This window comes from Scatophagus argus, chromosome 24 (assembly GCF_020382885.2).
Source record: "Scatophagus argus isolate fScaArg1 chromosome 24, fScaArg1.pri, whole genome shotgun sequence".
Lineage (NCBI taxonomy): Eukaryota > Metazoa > Chordata > Actinopteri > Scatophagidae > Scatophagus > Scatophagus argus.
The window spans coordinates 2671778-2691748 of record NC_058516.1 but is presented as its reverse complement, the minus strand read 5'-3'; the positions used below and the strand labels follow the sequence as shown (position 1 = coordinate 2691748).

At 42.7% G+C, this 19971-nt stretch overlaps 1 protein-coding gene across 1 annotated transcript in view; it reads right to left on the bottom strand.

Moving 5' to 3' along the window:
• Window positions 1-19971, bottom strand: part of filip1l (filamin A interacting protein 1-like) — a 62472-nt gene that overhangs the window by 26667 nt on the left and 15834 nt on the right. The window contains exons 2-4 of the mRNA XM_046382908.1: window positions 13279-13611; window positions 12545-12718; window positions 12265-12443 (exon numbers count right to left, since the gene is read on the bottom strand). Coding sequence (XP_046238864.1) covers window positions 12265-12443; window positions 12545-12718; window positions 13279-13602 — 677 coding nt within the window. The 5' untranslated portion in view covers window positions 13603-13611. The remainder of the gene's footprint in view (window positions 1-12264; window positions 12444-12544; window positions 12719-13278; window positions 13612-19971) is intronic.

The window sequence follows — 19971 nt, the reverse complement described above, 5'->3', positions numbered from 1 at the left end:
CTGTCTCATAACCTCACAGGAAAACGCTCTCATCAATCATCTCCAGCACCTTGCGTCGGATCTGGGAGGAGGGAACTTAAAACCCAGCCGTGGCTCTTATTTCCTGGTTGGTCTGAGAGTCGGAGCCCAGGATGCTCTGCGACAGGGTGGTCTCTCTGACAGTTCTTTATTGTTCCCCGCCAAAGAGTCAACCCCCAGAGTTTTAAATTTTGGTTTCAATGTCACAGCTTGACACCCGACCACTTCGCCCACGACAGGTTCCCCCACCCCACCCCCCTTCACTTTCCCTTTCTCACTCACTTTCAGATGTTACATGAGGATTTACAAGGCAGGGAACCTGACATGTTTAAATTCCTTTGAGATGATAAATGTTAAAGCTTTCATAATACCTGAAAATCCAACTCCTTTAGCAACAAATAAAGAGCTGTGTTCACAAGTAACTAAAAACAGTAGCTTTGTTTCGTCAAGGAAAATTAAATTAAGCCCTGTTCCCTATAAACATCCCTAATTAACAGTTACCACATCCAAATCAGATGCTTCCTAACACCCTGAGAAAGTTACAAGTGCTATTTTCAATTTTACACAAATCCCATGAAATCCCAACAGTGGCTGCAGACACACTGAGTCAAGTCAGTGGATTTGTTTAATAGATAACAAAATACCTCGCAGTTTTTTCCAGAGTTCAGGTTATACATTAAAATGTAACCCAGTTGTTTTTCGTATTATGTTCTGGGTCAGCCTTAGTCTGGCAATGTAAAGGAAATGTTCAACATTCTGGCTTATGTACGAAAGGATCGACACCACTCTCAAACCTGTCGGCTAAATTGGGGCTGGTTAGCTTAGCGTAGCACACAGACAGGAATCAGCCTGGCTCTGTCCAGTGGCAATAAGATCAGCAAACAGCTGATCAGCTCTCTCGTTAACATATTGCATCTTCTTTGTTTGATCCAAACAACTGACGTGTGATTTTTATGTATGTATTTTGATGCATTTTCAATCCTGTGATGGTTGACTCCGGTTTATAATACACATGACAGGGGTATGAGGAAGAAAAACCAGTAATATGCAACTTCCTTTCATCATAATACCACAAAATTAACAAAACAAATATAATAAATGCTTAGCCTATCTATCTCCTCCCACTGTGTTTTCATCCACAAGGTTCTCTGCTTGAGTTTCAGACAAAGTGAGAAGCAACAGCACAGGAAAGTGAAAGCAACAATCGAGGCATAAATCGCCGGTGTTGCTGCCACTTGACAAGGTGCTACTATTTGCTGCTTTGTTTACACAGCAAGGTGTCCTTCATCGAGCTGAGTGGCGTGTGGTGGAATGAGAACTTCCCCACGTGAGAGCGAGGACTTGTCGGCAGAAATTTCCATCCCGTAATGTAGTGAGAGAGAAAAAAGATAACCGAAAGTGAGCTTTTTCGTTGCCAAATGTGGTCCCATAGGTGGGATTGTGTTGCCTGTAAGACCTGGCTGAACTGAATCTTCCTCCCTGTGGCTGAAACAGGATATGAGGTCATGAGTTGTGTTGACAGGAACGTCCTCAGTAGACTCATCTGCCAAGATCTTGTCAGTTATTAAGCCTAATCTTTTATTAGTATTAGAATTTTAACATCTCTTGTAGAAGTCAGGATAAAGGCTGATAAATAGATGAAGGGTAAATGTTGTCATGCAGGCGTTTATGTGCCTCATTTCGTCTTCAGGCGTTAGCAGCGACCTTTTCATGGGCCAAATGTTAGTTTTTGCATTTAGCAAAATGATGGTTTCTGCTGTTTGATTGTTCTGTGAAAAATACTGACCTCAACACTACATTTTAACTCCCCTATTTTTATAAATTTATTAACCACAAACTGTTCCATAACTGGTGTTTAAACAGTTAATGAATAGTTGGCACTATAATATCACACATCTTTTAAGAATATTGATTACAAAGTATACATTTATTATATTTGTTATTATGCGTACGTGCTATAATTATATTTACTACTGAAGTATTTATTTTTAAATGCTTCTTGATCAAGACTCAAAACTCAAGACATTATGTAAGTGGAGCCATTTTTCTATAATTATTTTTATTATAACACATTAGGATTAATTAATTTGCTGTGGTGATGCTTCACGGGAGCATCACTGACAAATATCTCGGTAAATATTTAAAATTGCCTACATAATGCATTAAGACTTATAATGCTCAATTAAATCAAATCAAGTGTTAACGTCTTACATTTCCGTCAAGCCAATGGCCAGCTACAGCGCAACAGCAATCCTGTCTTTGTTAAAGAGAAAAGGGCAAAAGTGTCACCGCGTTGATTGACTTTCCCCGTTTGCACAATTCATCACGGCCACGTCCACTTAGCCCGTTCACCACAGCAAAACATTTGAGTTGGCAGATCCAGCCAGACTCTTTCCTCTCTCCATATTTCACTCACTATCTCGACACTGACTTGGCCTCGCAGCACGGGCACAGGCTCATTGTTCAGACGCTGCAGCTGCCAGCTACGAGGACGTAATGTGCAAGTTTTTCTCTGTCGCTTCCTTCCAGCCTGACGGGACTGGAGGGAAAAATGGCTTCCCTTTGCCATGTTTTGCCAAGCTGTAACTCAAGAAGGTGTCTGCTAGAACAAATGTGAGTAAAAGGTAAATCAGCGAGATTAGCCCTCGCTGGACAGGAAATGTATCCTCTGCGATGTCAAGTTCACATGTCCTTCTTTGGCTTTTTCTCCGGTGCCTGTTTCAGGTTGAGTCTCCACCTCATTCGCTGTCTCCAGCTCTGGCAGAGGCCACGCACGGTTCACAGCAAGCTTAGAAATGTCATGCTAACTCAACATTAGCTGCATTTTTCCTCCTCGACCCTCGGCCCTCCACCCTTGGTGCTATTTCCTTTCACAAATAGAAGATTAGCTCATACATCACTCCTGTAGATTCTCAGGAACCATAATCATTTGTCAGGCTCTGTTCAGCTCGCCATTCGGTTGTTTCTGCTCTCTCTTTCGTACATTGGAAGTTAAAAACAAGCTGTCAAAATGCTCTAATAGCAAATGTGGCTCAGTTTATTTTAATGTAAAGCGTTAGATGGTATGTTGCCATCACAAAAACCCCCCTCTTCATGCCACCAACTGTCTTCGCTTTATTGAAATAAGACATTTACAGAGTCGCCACTGGGTGTGTTAAACCAGCCCCATTTGTTGACCCTGAAAAGGAAAAGGAAAAATCCACTCTGAAGTTAAACAGTCTCTGATAAATGCTGCTGAGAAAAGAGACATATTAAGGCAAAGAAGAGCCTAAATGTGAGAAGATGCTGACTAGATTTCTTTAAGATGTTCCACACTTACACCACAACACCAAAAGCTATTTCTCTGCCTCGTGCAAATAGTGCAAATGTTGCACACTCAAATTCACAAACTGCAACAGAAATGGCTTTAGCCCTTTTTGTAACAAGTCTAAAGATGGTTGGAAAAGTACAAGCACTCAGCTTGCATCATTGTGGTTGGTGAGGTCTAATCGCTGCATTCTGTCAGGGGGATGTAATCACATTACACCACGCGATGACGACTCTGGGTCTAATTACCACCAAGCTTGCGGATGTAGTAAAATAATATTTTGACAGTCTCTCACACACACTGTAAGGTAGGGGTGGACACATAAATATACAGTTTCACAAGAATGGTATCTGTTTTATGTTGCTGCCTTTTGTCTTCTAACATCTTTTCCATGCACCAGCTGGAGTTAGTTCAGCTGTGCACCTTGTCTTCATATTTTGTCCGTGAGGTATCTCTAAAAATAAACGATTTTTTTAAGTACTAGAATTTTACTCGAATTTTGCATCAACAAATTGTTGAGACAAGGCTTTGTCCATTTTTCTCAAATTAATAAAAACAAAATAAAGAAAAGCAAGGCCTGTTTTACCTTACTATGAAAGCCCTGCAGACCAAAACATGTCAAATGCAAGTTTTCTTATCGGAATATCATTCCTCAAAACACTGACTGCAGACTGAGGAAAACATAATTATTCAAATAAATCAGTCATAGACAGAGTCAGTCTCTTTCAGTTTACAGATAAAGTTGTGCAATTCAACAGCTTTTAAGGTTAAGTGAAAGAAAAGGAGGGGTAAGTTGCCTTGTTTTAATACCATCAACCTTGTTACTGTAGATTCAGACAAATGAGTCTGAGGCTGTGAGGAGACTGTGGAGCAATCGGCCTGTTATCTGGCCAAAGCAGAAAAAGGGAGTATTGGCTTCCCAGCCAGAATTAGGTCAGTAGCCGCTCAGTTTTTCCTACGAAGTGGGAGTGAAGAGCGTCTAGATACACAAACAAAGGTGGTGCAGAGCAGAATGTGGCCTCATCTGTGCTTGTACAACCCGTCAGTATTTATAGATCATAAACAAAATCTAACCTTCATTTTATTTAGCCGGTGACGTCAGCTGTGCTACCCCCTCAGCATGCATCATCTGCTTGCTTCTTGCCACTAAGTATTTTAAACTAAAAATCAACGACATCAGACGTTTAGCGCCCTCCAAGAATCTGAATGAGCTGAGCGGATGTGCAACAGAACGTAGCACTTGTACCTAAACATTTGCCTAAAATATTAAAAGTACTCCTAATGCATTAAAAATGTTGTGTGAGCAGTATATATTTATATTGTATTATTTATGTTGTGACTGTTTAAAGTAAATTTAGTGCACTATACATTAAATTCAGAGGGGGTTTCAACCAAGGACATTCTCTAATGTGGTTCTGTCAGGATCCAGCTGTGGAGCCAATCGGTGCTCAGAAAGAACACAGGAGGACCAATCAGATTCAGCTTCTTTGCCATGTTGCTCTGTGAGTGCGGTTGATGGACATTTAGCTTGCAAAAGTCAATTACATGCTCTCATTTGTAGCTGAGGGAATACAACAATCCAGGGCAGAATTTTACTGTTGGATGAATGTACAGAAGTAGAAATTAAAACATCTCCTTCTGACATTTAGCAATCTTAAAGTATAAAGTAGTGTAAAATGGAAGTAGTGCAGTAAATAAAATAAATGTACTTGGTGAAATGCATGAAAATCAGCCAATATTCTTGGAACTTTTTCTGATGATTGTCGTGAAGGCCAGAACATCACATCATTTCTGGAAGCTGAGCCACTGAGACATCAACAGCTGGAATATTTGTCATACTGCATACTCAGTATTTGTTTTGCACCTTTTTTTTCCATATTTAGTACATCCATAAATCCAGTATTTAATGCATATTTGTCAGCTAAACACAAAGTTTTACCAAGCGAGGTGCTGAGAACTCTGGGGCCATAAACACATTCGCTGTTGTTTTTCTGAGGAAGCGAAGCCCAGCGATGCTCTGACGCATGTGGAGACGATGCAGAATGTGCTTCTGAACGGGCCTGGAGAGGTGGCTGCGTGTCATGTGTGTGCTTAGAGGGTGTCGCTGAATGTGTCACACTTGTGTGATTCCTGACCTCAACACGGGGGAATGCTGTTGGGGTTTGAAAGCGTACGACTGCAAATATCTGAGTAACGTCATGTACTGTAGTCGACTCGAGGAATAGCTCTGCTTCCCATAAAAGGAAGCGTTTGACTCAGCGCTTAAAAAAAAAAACGCGTATGTGCTTTCTCTTAGCAGCATTTAGCACACAAGACATCACATTTTTTCCAAGTTTAAAACATCTCACCTATCTTATCCTCTCATATATCACACCCAAAGTCTGAAGCTGGCTTTGAGCAGGAATGTATAATATGCACCAGGCCGAAACATTCTTGGGAGGAACACAGGTGTGCCTCTCCTCGCGGTCGGGAACGACGACGCAGCCTCAGCTGACAGCTCAGCAATCACGTGTCATGCGGTTGATGAACGAGGCACATTTCTGTCTCCTCACCAACAGTTTTGGGAGTACTGATAACATGGATCCGGCTCATGCGTGCGGTGGAACATCTGCCTGCAAAGTTCACTACCTGGTGAACCTGCAGAGACAGGAACACGGTGATAATTAATAAGCAAGATCATAAAAAAATAAAACAAACAAATCCAGAAAGGCTGCGTTCTGTTTCAAAGAGCAGAGCAGGTCTGGATAATAAGCGTCTCGGCGATGATGAGGGCATCGCCGAAGAACGTCCTCGATTTGATCCACATGAGTGATGTCACCTCATGTGTAGTTAAGTCACCCAGATGGCATGAAGATATATTGCGTGCCCTGCAAAGCATTAGGAGGAGCAGGAACGTCGTGTGGTGTCACGTTTGCGGCTACCGTGGGTTTCATCTACAATACAAAAGCTCAGTTTACACTGATTACAACTTATTGTGCCAGTAAATGACGTCGACGCACTTTTGTTTCGTTTCATCGACGAGCTGTTTTCCCATCACGCTTCGTTTCTATGGCAAGCGCACAACAGTCGGACTTCCCCGTGAAGGTCTACATGTCTTGTGCAAGCATCATGACTAATAAAACACAGAAAGTTACAATTTCAAGATTTTTATGGGAAAGTACACGCATCATATTGGTGTGAATCACAACATGTTGCTGAAATACAGTGACATTCAACACCCACAGACATCTGATTTCAATGATGCACACATGCTTTAGGTATCAAGTAGCCCAGGAACCTATTGGCAATGCACAGCCTGGTTTTAGACCATGAAGTGGATTCATTATTGATACGAGCATCAGCATTTCAGAGTTCTAGTAACATCATAATGGCTGATATCTTTTTTTTAACGTCAATACATGACATAAACAAGCAATTTTAATCATAAAATGTAGTGAGCATGTTTTACAACTGAAAAACAGATTTGCAGTAGCCTTTTAAACATATCTTTGGCCTTCAGTGCTGCAGTTTCTTGATTTTTTTCTAAATTGGTGAAAACGCTGGGTATCTTATGAAAAGAGTAGTGCTGAGTCAGTAAAAAAGTGAGTTGCGGTCTTGTTTTCACCTTTTAGGTGAGCCCTTATGGCAGCTGATGGTCCTGGTGTGGACACGAGTCTTGAGCATTTTTCTTTGTCAGCGCAGTTGGAACCAGAACAGCAGCCAAAACCTCTTCCAGAATCTGAGTGTTGTATTAAGAGCTGTCCTCATTGTTCCTTTTTACTTTTCAACTTTTGGAAAGCAGTTTTACCGTTCAGTATTTGTGGATGTCTGAGTAGATTAAACGCTGGCACTGTGTGCGATCAGCCTCACAAAGTAACAACAGCCTCAAGACATTAAAACAAAATGAAAAAACCAAACTAAACAGCAGCAAGTGAGAGATCTGTCCAGGAAAACCTGGACTCGAGGACACCTCCTCTCTCCCCTTTGGAATGAAATGATCCCAGACCAGCTGGCTTGGTAAACATGAGGGTGCTGTGTGCATTTTACTGACATTACATCACAGGACTGCTCCGTATCCAAGTTCATGTTTCATGCCTCTCGTTGCCATCTGGAGACATGAACATGTGGGGCTGCCGGGCGTAGCTTTAAACGGTAAAGATAACAGTATGATGTTGTCTCATGTTTCCATAAAGCCTCTCTCTGGGTTCAGCGCATCACATGACAACATAAGCTGAACTCCTCACACTAACATCACTCAGTATGTTTCCAAATGTGAGTCTGGATTTCGGGTCGGGGGGGGGGGGGGGGGGGTTATGCTATGCATGACATCAGAGGACACAGATGGTCATAAAGTTTGCTCCCTGCCCTCCATTTCTCTGCAAAAGAACAAAGGCAAGCAAAGTGCCATAGCCCTGTGTATATCTGTGGGCTGAAGTCATGTTTAAAGTAACATCTGTTGATGGTTAGGATGGCGCTCTCGCTCTCACACCCCTGCTGCTCCTGCAGTACCCGCCGCGCTATGAGGTCATCACTCATGGACGCCCGCTCATTCGCCAATTAATCAGAGCGGAGCCGGGTTCATCCCCATCCTCCAGCCCGGATTAACGTGCTTTATAGGGCTTCCATGGAGGAGGTCAGTTAGCAGTCAGAGGCTACGAAAAAACAACAAAATAAAACAAAAAATTCCCATACCCTGCAGCACAGTAACCCAGGATGTAATCACAACTTGCTGCTCTGCAGGCCCCAGTAAAGGGAAACGATCACATCCAGCTGAAACGCACCATACGACAACAGCTTAACGAGAGTGAAAAGCCTGGTGGAACATGGTGACTCTCACGGCGAACATGTCGAGCCGCTGCAGCCGGTCTCATAACGCAGAAAGCCGCTTCAGCGAGTGATAAGTGGCTTTTCCTGGTAGAAGTCAAAGCTACTTTAGGGTTTGCAGTTTTTCGCTGTAATAATGTTTTGGAAGGAGTGCAGAGCAGAACAGAAGCCGCTGAACAAACTCTGGGTTTCGTGCTTGGGTGAATTGGACTAAAATGACGTTTACTCAAGGCCCCCAGGGATTCTCTGCTTCCCCCTGCTCGAGGCAGCCTTGATGACATGTCTTCCTCGACATCTTTGGAGGATCAGTGGACTGTGAGATGACAGACGTATATTTTCTTGTTAAAACTTTTTTGTGATCAGCAATGAAAGTTTTTAAGCAGCACAGAGTACATCCTGAATTTTATTGACTGCCGGGCTGCGAGTTTCAGTAGATAACTTCCATCAGTGATGATAACATTACGCTCTCCAAAGTAATAGATGGGATCTGAGGACACAGGGAACTTTTGTGCAGTATATGCTTATGCTTCATCCTCAAACAGCTAACCTGGCTCTGTTTTCAAGGTAACAAAACCCTCCTACCTGCACCTTTAATTCTCACTAATTAACATTTCATACTGAGTTTATTTAATCTGCCTGACAACCTCACATTGATGACCAAACTCCAAGAAATTGTCCCACACACAACCCAGAACCACAAACTGACCAGCCATTCAGCTTGCCTCACGCTAAGGGCTGTGCAGCAACTCACTTCACCGCCTGATTTCATGATTTGATCGTGAACAATCAAAATGACAGTCAGAGATGCAAAAATAAGACTTTAAGCTTTAATAAATATCCAACAAACCATACTTACACCTACCTACTGTTCAATTTATGAACCAGAAAGGAGCTGAACCCCCACGTGTCCTCTGACTCATATGCATACACTTACAGCAGCGCCGCATAGCATAACTCATAATAATCCATGTGACAGCTCTGAAAAGTCTAATGTCTCATGCGAGGATTGTCTGGGCAAGCAGCTCAGTGATGGAATGAGGTACAGTAAGAGGACACCTCTGAACACACACATTTACTTAATAACTTTGCACACCTCACACACTCTCACATCTACATCCGTCCTCAGACACATAAATAATGCTGCGTCCAGCCACTGGAGAGAGAGATGACACCCACAGATGCCGAACAACACAAACACACACACACAGACATTTTGTTCGGCTCTTTGTACATGCACTGATGCTGAAATCTACTGGTAAATCCCAGGCCAAAAAAATCCAGCCTCATTAACTATTTCCATGGTAATCTGGCATCTCGTTGAACACGCAGTGTGATTTATGTTTCTCAGAGCCGTTAGGTTAGTTTTTCTTTTTTGTTCTCCTCTCAGTCCTATAAATCTCTCGCCTTTTCTCACGCGGTAATTAGCTCGACCCGGGACGGGGGCCTATTTTTCATGGCAGCCTTGTCTTTCCTGACATGCCCAGTGACAAAGCGCAGACCGTCGTCACACCGTCCATCGGTCCAACTCAAACATTTCTGCTTCGGCTAAAGTGCAATGATGTGATTGTCCCAAATAGGTCACGGGCCGACATCCAGCTGTGTTTCCTTTGTGAATTTAAATGCTTCGGGCGCATGTGTGTGTCTAATTGTCTTTGTAGGTGAGTTTTGGGGTTAGTGCACACACTCTGTGTTTCTGTTTGTGTATGATATGCGATATTTCTAAGGAAGCAGTAAGCAGAGCGCTGCCCAGTGCCTGATCTCTATGGGACGTTTACAGAAGAAATCAGATGTGTTTCCGCCTTGGGCCTCCAGCCATCTCTCTCTTACCTGGCACTGTTAAGCAGTGATTGCAAATAATTCATCCCAGACTTGTCCCACATTACAGTATTTTATGGATCACAATTTGGTGGAGGCGTTCAGACGTCTGTGCAGTAATCTGAAACAGTTGTAGCATCTTGTAATCCAGCGTAAGCAGCATTGCACAAGTACAGTACAATGCCTCCTATCATCACACTGATGAAATTACAGCTCAGAGCCACAGCATGTTTTAGTCTGTTATCAGGGCTATATTTCACAGCACTTGATAGCGAAGCAAAGTGTCACCATGATTCCTGTTATTTCAGTGCTGGCGCTTTGACTTAAATTGCGTCATCAGCGTTCTGACATACTCACAACAGCAACGCTACCAGGCTGAAGTTCAGCAGGTTTAATGTCCGCCATGTTTACCATCTAAGTTTAGTGTGTTAGCGCCAGTGCTTGCCATTTAACTCTTAACACGCAGCCGAGGCTGATGGGAAGGTCATTAGTGTTGCAGATATGAGATTTTGATTCATCCTCTCGGCTCCACGAATGTCTGAAGCAAAATTCATGGCAGTCCATCCAATAGGTGTGTAGAAATCTCACTCAAAACCTCAAATGTGATCCTCTGTGATCCAGACAATCCCAGAGATGTTTTGTTCCAATTCATCTTTCACAGGAAAAGTCAAAACTTTGACCCACTAGTGGCACTAAGTCTGGGGATCCCCAAAATTGTGAGGCTCCATCCTCTGGGGACCGCGAATGTCTCTGCAGAATTTCATGGCAATCCATCCAAGCAATTCCTGAAATATTTCAGTCTGGACTAAAAGTCTATTTGCGGTCTTCAGTCGGTTTACAGGACAGAGGATTGAAAAGAGTGCGAGCAAAACTCCAAATGCAAGCACTTAAAATATTGTGCTCTGGTCTTGGTCAGTTCAGAGAATTACCACATCACAGCACATTATGAAACCACAACATAAACAATCTGATCTTTAAGTGTCCCTCATTCTGATCTGCCTCTGAGCTTCACTGGCACTGAAACCAGACTTTAGCTGGAGGAAAGTTATCCAGGGATATGGTTTTTTACTGTGCTTCACAAATACCCGCAGTGCTGCCATAAAGCAGAGCTGTAAATGTAAAGCTTATTTGTGTATATAAGCTCAAAACTAAATTACCTGTCGACAGTCTCTCGACCACTGAATCATCTCCTGTAAAAACTATATAAAAGGTGATAATAAAAAGTAAAGGACCTACTACAGGTCATGGGAAAAACAATAATGGAATTCTTAAGTCTGGTTTTTCACCAGACGCTTTGATTTAATGCTGACGTCACATGGGATTATTAAGATATTTATACTTTGGCATTGCTGAGTGGCTGAATTTGGATGGAAGAGTTGAACAACCCCTTTTCTAGTTAACAAACTGCTTTTGAGCAAGGCACTCAACTCAAGATAAATTAGCGGCTGTGGTCCTTATCCTTCACGAGGTCGTGAGAAAAGACAAAAAGTTGTTCACCCTGCTTCTGCTGCTGAAACGACTCGAGAGGCCCTTAAAGTCCTCTGCTGACACTGACTGGTGGAGACACTGTGAGGCTATTAGAGATGACAGATATTTGCAACATGAGAAAACTGCACCCGGCGTAATTTTGGCTTCAGTTTGATACTGCACTTAGTGGCTGAACTGATGTGCAGGGTCGCTTGCTGAATACAAATTACATGGCAATTATTGTAATTGGGAATGTACTTCATTGGATTGCAAAAAAAAACGACTTTACTTCAAAATCAAACACTGAAAATCTTTCACCTCATATTAAAAAATGGACACAGCAACAAAAATGTGGCTTCCACAGATGTTCCCTTTTTCTCCTTAACATCTCAAAACGTTTTCACTGCTAATTCATTGTTTTTAGATTCAGCGTTTACAGTCGGTCCGTTCAAATTTCCCTGACAAAAACAGTAGTGGCACAAACAGGTGAGCTGTGTGTCTTGTGCGACATGTTGGATGCTGTTTCCTTCATGTAAGTTTGTGTTCCTGCTGATTTTTAATCAAAGGCCTCATAGGACTTAAAAACTTAGTTGTTATCATAAAAACAAACTAAAATAAATACTAGTTAAGTCACCATTAGCAAAGCTGTCGAATTTCAACATATGAGGAAGGAATCAACAAGCCTCAGCAACAGGATTCTGACACAAGCATTTTGCTTTAATGTTGCTGAAGGGCATCAAACAAATCTCTGAAAGGACGCCTGACATGAGTGCGTTTAGACCCTGCAGGGCTGAAGCAAAGGCTGTGATGGTGTTGTTTGTGGGAAGGCTGGCAGCTTTGATTCGTACACTGACCTCTCGCGCTCCTGCTCCAGCAGGTTGGTGAACTCGTCGCTCTTCTTCATGAACTCCCCGTGGTTCCTCTTCTCGTCCTCCAGCTTGTACAGGGTCTGTTTGTGCGACTGCTCCACCATTAACAGCTGCTCCAGCATCCGCCTGTGTGTCTCTCTCTGCTTCTCCACTAACTTGTCCAACTGTGGGGCAAGCACATAGAACACATCTGTCACATCTGGACTACTGTTTGAGTCAGTCAGTGAAGGCATTTTCTTTCATTATGTTTAAGAGCCTTTGTTACCTCTTCCATGGGCTTCTCATAGATGTCCTCCTGGAAGACGTCGGCCTTGCCCTGGATGGCGTCTCTCTGCAGGGCCTGTAGGACTTTCTGTGGTGTGACAAAGCCATATTTGGCCTCCAGCAGGGCCAAGTCGAGTTTCTCTGCCTTCAGCACTGTGATCACCTCATCTCTGGCCTGTAGTGAGGGAGGAAGGTGGATTTGGTTAGATCTTTTCCAGTTCTCTTCCTTTTCACCGTTGAGGACTGGTGGTATTTGTACACCAGGACGTGTTTCGACAGCTACCACATGAGAACAACAATGAAAAGTAGTCAGTCAAGCTCTCAGAAAAGTCAGTGTGATATCTGAAAGGATCAAATAAATGGTTGACATGTCCAGGTGGTTGTATTATGATTGCAAAATTTCAAGCACTGTGGAATAGATGTTTTAATCTGCTTACTTTGGTTTACTTTGTCTAACTTCTTTAACCTCAGCATCTGGACAAACTTTGTCTTGCTCCTATCATTCAACAACTGTGCCAGAGGCTTCCTGGACCCAACACTGGAATGACAGGAAGTAGCCTCAGCTGCTGGCTGTCCATTAACACAGGCTTTTAGTCCATCTTGACTGTCCACCACCCACTCACCCACTCTGTCTGACTGTATGTCCAACTGGTGCCAGTGCTGAGTCTGCAGGCTGAGTCTGATGGCTAATCGTTTCCAGCTAAATCCAAGTTTGCTCTCTACAGTTTTCATTACCTGCAGCTCCCCCTCGAGCAAGCTCAGTAGAAAGACGAGGTCGTCTCTGGAAAGGTCCCTGCCCTTCTCCCTCCGACCCGTCTTTGCAGTGCCGCTGGAGCTGCCGCCCCCGCTGCCGTTCCCACCTGTGCAGGTGGTGTTCTTGGCCATCTTGTGATTCCTCTGAATGGTGCCGGTGTCGTCCGGCGGCTCCCGAAGTCGACCGCGGCGCTCAGCCCTTCCCGAGGGCTCCCCTCGCTCTGCGGATCGCTTGCGTGTGTCTGCCTGGTGCTGCCCCTGCTTGGCTTTGTTCACGTCCTCCATACTGTTGCTCCGGGATCGCATGTTCTTTACCTGTTGAGATCAGGGGGGGGTTATATACATTTTGCACGCAGATATGCACATACATGCATGATCTTGACCTTGAAGGGTCTTAAAATAACTCTCAGCTGCGATTACACTGTCACGTATAATCGATCTGTAGTGTTTGTTGCACTCTAGGGCTTTAAGATTGATGAAATGTGTTAATTTGCATTTTGTGGATAGAGCATTGAGGCATGGGTGAGCTTAGATATCCCAACCTGTCCTCAAACAAATGATACACGTCACAGGAAATAAGAAAAATGACACCACACTTTTCACACAGATGACTTTTCATCGTTCTTGGAGACCGTCTAAACATAATTTCTGTTTATCGCATGTCAGACTGTGCAGTGGGATCTTGTCACACTGTACTGATATAACCTGTTCTGTCATCACATTCTAAGCAGACCGTAAACTAAACCTACGTACTACATCCAGTTCCACATTTGTCATCTGTGCGGCTCAACAGCAGGTCGTCATTGCCTGACATGTTATTATTAGTTACTCAGCGGAATGGAGTCATCATCACCACGTCACACCACCGGCCACAAGGCATGATTATGCCACAAATTCTCCAACTGCGGCAGAACTTTTTTGGACGCTGGACCTTGAGTCCTGTCGCAACAAATTACCCCAAGCTGCCAGCCGACATTCACGGATGATGAATTTTCCCATGATGTGAAATTCTAGTCTAGAAAAAAGGTGGCCAAAGTCAGTCTGCCAGAGGATCGAGACACTGGAGTGCTGTGGTCTTCTTGTGTACCTACTTTGTCTGTTTTACAGATGATGATAGGTGGTCTGATGTGTTTGGACCCACAGAGCGATCGGAAAAAAGGGTAACATCTGAGCAGATGACTTAGTGAGCTATGAATAAAAAAAGCATCGTGGCTACCAACCAGGGTCTGTTTGGAGTGCACAGTGCGACATCTGGTTTATGAATGGGCCATTCAGTGACTCAGTGACTATGATAAATCAAACTATGATAAATAGATGAATATTGTAAGCTGTAGACTTGCAGGCAAAAGAACTGTTAGCTTCTTTGCCAAGTAATTTATTACTTTTTCAGTATTATGCTCAGCTAAAGTAAATATATCCAAAAGAAGAAACTAGAACTGAAACGAAAACATGCTGAGACTCATTTCTGAGGGTTTGATGTGAGAATAATCTGCCTGAAGGCATTAAATCATCATCTGTCCGGCTCAGCTCCAGTCCAAAGGTTTCCAACTAACTGCGCTCAAATGTTGCTGTTCCTGCTAAGGATGATATTTCACAACAATGCTCTGTAATGTAACACAAAACAATGTCAATTTCAAGTGTACTACTAAGAGTTTCTCAACATCTGAGGCTTCCTGCTGGCTTAGACATGTCATGACGTAATCTTTTGTCCGCACTCAGGCTTTCATGCTGCGTCCATTCAGACCACAAAAAGGGGATTAGATAAAAGTGAAGTAAAATCAGGTGATAAATGAGTTCAGATGATAATTGAGTCAAACAGATTTACTTTAATAAGAATAGAACTGACACATCTGCTTTTTATTTAGATTCTGATTACACTTTAAATTCTCCAACAACCTTATCATCTACGTGGTACTCTTACACATTTATTATGCGTACATTTTTGCAAATAATACTACTTCTGTAGTTTTACTTTAGTAGAATTCAGGGATACAAGACTCATGACTGTGTTATTGCTGTTTTTGCTCGAGCAAAAGATTCAAATGTTTCTTACACCATTTATATCCGCTTAATTAAAAGCACCTTAAAAAGATGACGTACAAAAATGTAAGTTAATTAAGTCGATTTTAATCACTACCTCCACTGCCGGTCTTCATCACTGCAGCTCACATTCTCAGTCACTTAAAAACATGTGTCTGTGTTCACGCTGTTTTCAATTGTTTCTCTTTATTTTATATCCAATAAAACATAGAAAACAAAATTGATGAAATAACACTTTTCAGCCTCGTCCGGCTGCCAAGACAAAACCGAACATCTCGCCGGTCCAGCAGAGTTTTCCTGCGACCGTCCTAATTGGAGCTCAGAAACGATGTGTTCAGGACTCCTGCAGTGTGTGTCCAGCCTCTGTGTGAGGCCCTCTGACAGTTTATGAGTAAGAAAGATGGCTGGGTGACTGCATTGTGCGCACTCCAGGCAAGGCGCCACATGATTCAGAGCTGAGGTAATTCCCTGCAGTCTAAGACAGACTCCACATCGACTTACTCACAGATCTGGGCTACAGGCAATAGACATAGCTGTTCAAAGTGTGTGTGCATCTGTGTAGATTTAGGTACTGTGCTTTCATATCTTTCTTGTACAACATATGGAGGATGCAGAACAGTTTGTTTGTAATTTAACCCTGAGCGTCATTAGAACAGGATGTAACCGTCCACATGAGTTACTGCACTAGATACACAATTAACTCGGCTATCAGCCGCTCCTGCACAACTGCAGCCTGTTAAAATTTTACGAAGCCATGATGCAACAAGCACACAGATGCTCACACTTGCTCACATGTGCAGAAAAGAAAAAGCTGCAGGATGCGGATTTGGGTTGAGATTGTGCAACAGATCCAAGGGTCACAGACATGTAACGCAGCCCCGCTGGGATTCCTACATGTGCAAGTATCACGTATCTGCAAAATCTCCAAGATGGATCAGAAATATATCACATAGTTCATAAAAAGGTTCACAGAGAGGACGGGAAAATAGCTTTGTGTTGGATCCGAGCTATCCCCAGATCAGTCCCTTATTGCTGTTGCGGTGGGAATCGAATAAATTGAGATCGGCGTTGTATCTCTGCTGAGTTATGTCCCCGATTTTTGTGAACTGTGTTATTGGTTATTGGAAACTTGGACCAAAGTGGTCAGAATTGGAAACATGGATGGGATGGTGAGCTGGCCAAAACTGTGCTGCTTTGTGTTCATGGACTGGTGCGAAACATAAATGTTGAACTGTATTTACTCTGCTCAAAACATCCATTTTTTATTATCCAAATAATTCCACTCTTAAAGGATTTGTCCTTTGAAAATCTCAACCACAAGCCTGAAGTGTGTGAAGGATCTGAAAGCGATCGGATACATAAATCTGAAACACAACCAAAAAAAGAAAAATAAATTTGATTAAGAACATTTCACTTGATGGCCTACAATAAACGGAGGACTCAACTCCATCCTTCTTCATCATTAAGCATTAAGCGTCACTGTCATCACCCTCTATCAGTTTTACAGCATTACAGTCCCAGTCTAAATAAACACAGGGTGTAAATAGACTTTGGAAGGCAGCAGCACCAAGTGAAAGCACAGCATACAAAAAAGATGCTCTTTCCAAAGTTTCATTTCGGCCTTCCTTTGCCGGCGGAGCACAGAACGCTGGCTCTTCATAGCTGCTTGTGTACGCAGCGTGTGCGCACATACTTTCCCCATGACTGCGTTGTGTTGTCCGTGTTGTCATCTTGGAGAAGATGTGAACACAAAACTGCCAGAACACAAAGTTAATTAGGGACCATCTGTGGCATCCGAGGCCTCGAATAACCCTGTCAGTGTCTGATCGGGGATTTTACGCAGAGCCGGTAAGAAAGATTCACGGTTCACTTGATGATGACCGGCGTCAGTAATTTCTCTGATTCTCTGTGATTAGTGTGTGTAAGAATATTTGATGAAAACTGAAATCTGCGGCACATTGATACTTCTCATGAAGTCACAATATTACGCAAGTGTCAGCCTACACTTATCATGTTTATACCTGTGCGTCTAGCGTAATAACAATACATCACGATTTCCATCTGATGAAGTACTCACTGACAATAGCAGCATGAGCGAACGGGTGTGTGACATGTGTGAAACTGCCCAGAGATGACTTAACCGTGCTTTGTCCTCTCGCTAATCCCATCCAGCCAGAGTCAGGCGTTTTCTGTCAGGGCGACTTGAATGAACTCCAGTCATTTTTCATTTTGTGAGCGGGGATCAGTGCCAGAAGGTGATGTTATGATTAACAGGTGCTCAGATCTTATGCAAGGGACTTGGCTGCGTAGCTCTGTTTTGACCGTAAAGGGGACACATTGAAAAGAATCGTTCAAGAACGAGCACGATGATACACAGAGGGAGGATTAATGAATCTGCTTACTTGTTTTAATAGTCTCTATGACTTTTCATTTCAGGTATGCTTGTGTTTACATACGGTTGTATAACGTGTGCACACAGTAGCTTTTCTAGAAGTTCAGGGAGTGTAGCAAGTGTACACACGCACACACACACACACACACACACACACACACACACACACACACACGCACACACACGCTCACACAGGCAAAGTGACACTTGTTTATTCAAAAGACTACAGCCATGCGAGCAGCTCTGCGATGCTGCACTTTGCTTTGAGCTGAGCGTGCTGACAGTGATGGACTCAGATATTTTACTTAAATGCTCCCTGTGTATGGATATGTAGTTTCTGCTGCGAAGGGGCCGTCAGTAAAAGCAAAACAAGATGGCATCACGGAAGTTGCTGTCTTCATTGGTAAAAAGAAAAAAAAAAAAGCCAAAAATCTGTCTCATGAGGTCATGTTTTATCGGCTTTGCATAAACTTTTATTCATGTTACGTAAGTCACCACTTCCTTCCTCACTCTAAAAATTGTTGTAAACATTTGAGATAATTTAAAGTGAAAGGTAAAAATACTACAGATACTCAGTTACAAGTAGGCTAAAGTACTACTCAAGTAATCAAGTGAAAATGCAGTATAATTAAATGTAGAAAAAGTAAAGTATGAAAGTACTCACTCAACAGTAAAGCCCATTTCTGAATAATATCTATAGATATGTATATGTATATGTATAGATAGATAGACATACACACATCACTTTAATATTGTGTTATTGATCTCATTCTGAAAGGAAACTAAATGAAAGATTAAGAAGGAGTAAAAGTGGAGTAACTTTGCTTGAGTAAATGTGCTCAGGTGTAAATTTCACCTGTCAGTTTAGTTTATTATGCTAACATTTGATACTGAAATGTCCTCAGTTTTAGGCTCAGTTCGACCCGATGAAGGCGCCCCGTGAAAAGTCGGGGCATCACCAAAGTCGTTTGGAGTCATCCTCCGGGCACTTTAAAAGTCTATGCAAAATAACATGGAAATCCGTCCAAGAGATGTTGAAATATATTCAGCCTGTACCAAAGTGGTGGGCCTACAGACTGACATCCCAAGATCCACACTGCAGAATTAGCAACATTAACAAAAACAAATTTCTTATTCATTCATAAGTTTTCTTTCCCTTTTTTCCCCCCTGCTTCCCTGAGGCCCTTCCATTACCTTGTGCTCTCATTAAGCAGTGAGGACAATGTCCGAAGCCAAAAGCAAAGCTGTTACTGGAAACAGTTGGCAGTTTGGGCTTGTCTAGCCGGGACCACCAAGGTTTCTTCTGACTGGCTACCAGGCTAAAAAGCTCATTCATTCAAAGAGTTTTTATGCAATGAACTCCGCAAGCCAGCCAGCCAATCACGAACTCATAAAACCTCATAAAGTGTGTCCATAATGGCCTTCAAGTAATTTTATCACAAATCTGAACACTTCAGAAAGTGATTAAGCTTAATATTTGGAGGCTTTATGATTTTGGATCTTTTCTGTGACTGCTGGGACTCACAACTTAAACCACAACAGCACCGCACACACTCACAGTCAAGTCTTTCCCAGTCGTAACCCAAACTTTGTCATTGCACCTTTAAGTGTACTCTCACCTGGACACCAGGATCTTTAAAATGAGCACTTTACTGTCTCTGAAAGCAAAAAAAAAAAAAGAAAAATAGCTTTTTTACTGATGACTTCACATTTCATGAGAGCTAGAAGTGAAGCAGAGGGAGGGCCGTTAAAGTCAAGAAGGTGAAAGGTGATGGAGCAGGTGTGCTACAAAAACAAAATATATACCTCTCCCACATACACATAGTGTGCATGGAAACACACATCCACATGCAAACAGCAGCCCGTGTGGACAGTTGGCATGCGAGCAGAACATATGCATGCGTGCACACACCCACACACAAATTACAGAGTAAATTCCTGCAGCCTGACATCACGCTGCTGTCAATATGATTGAGGGGAAAAGGAACGCAGATCAAAAGAAAGCAGAGAAAGGGAAGAGAGAGGAGGGAAAGATGGAGGAGCAGCAGTATATCCTTTGGAGGATCTGCTCATACAGCTTACTGCACACTAAGTGTACACTAAATCACCGCTTGCATTAGGGGACTTCTGTAAGATTTAAACTGACTAAAAACAGGCCTTTTTTTTTTTCTTGGTTCCTGAAAAGTTCACATTTTGACTACAAAGATGTTCATTCAGCTGAAGCAGAAACTTTGAAGAGCTCA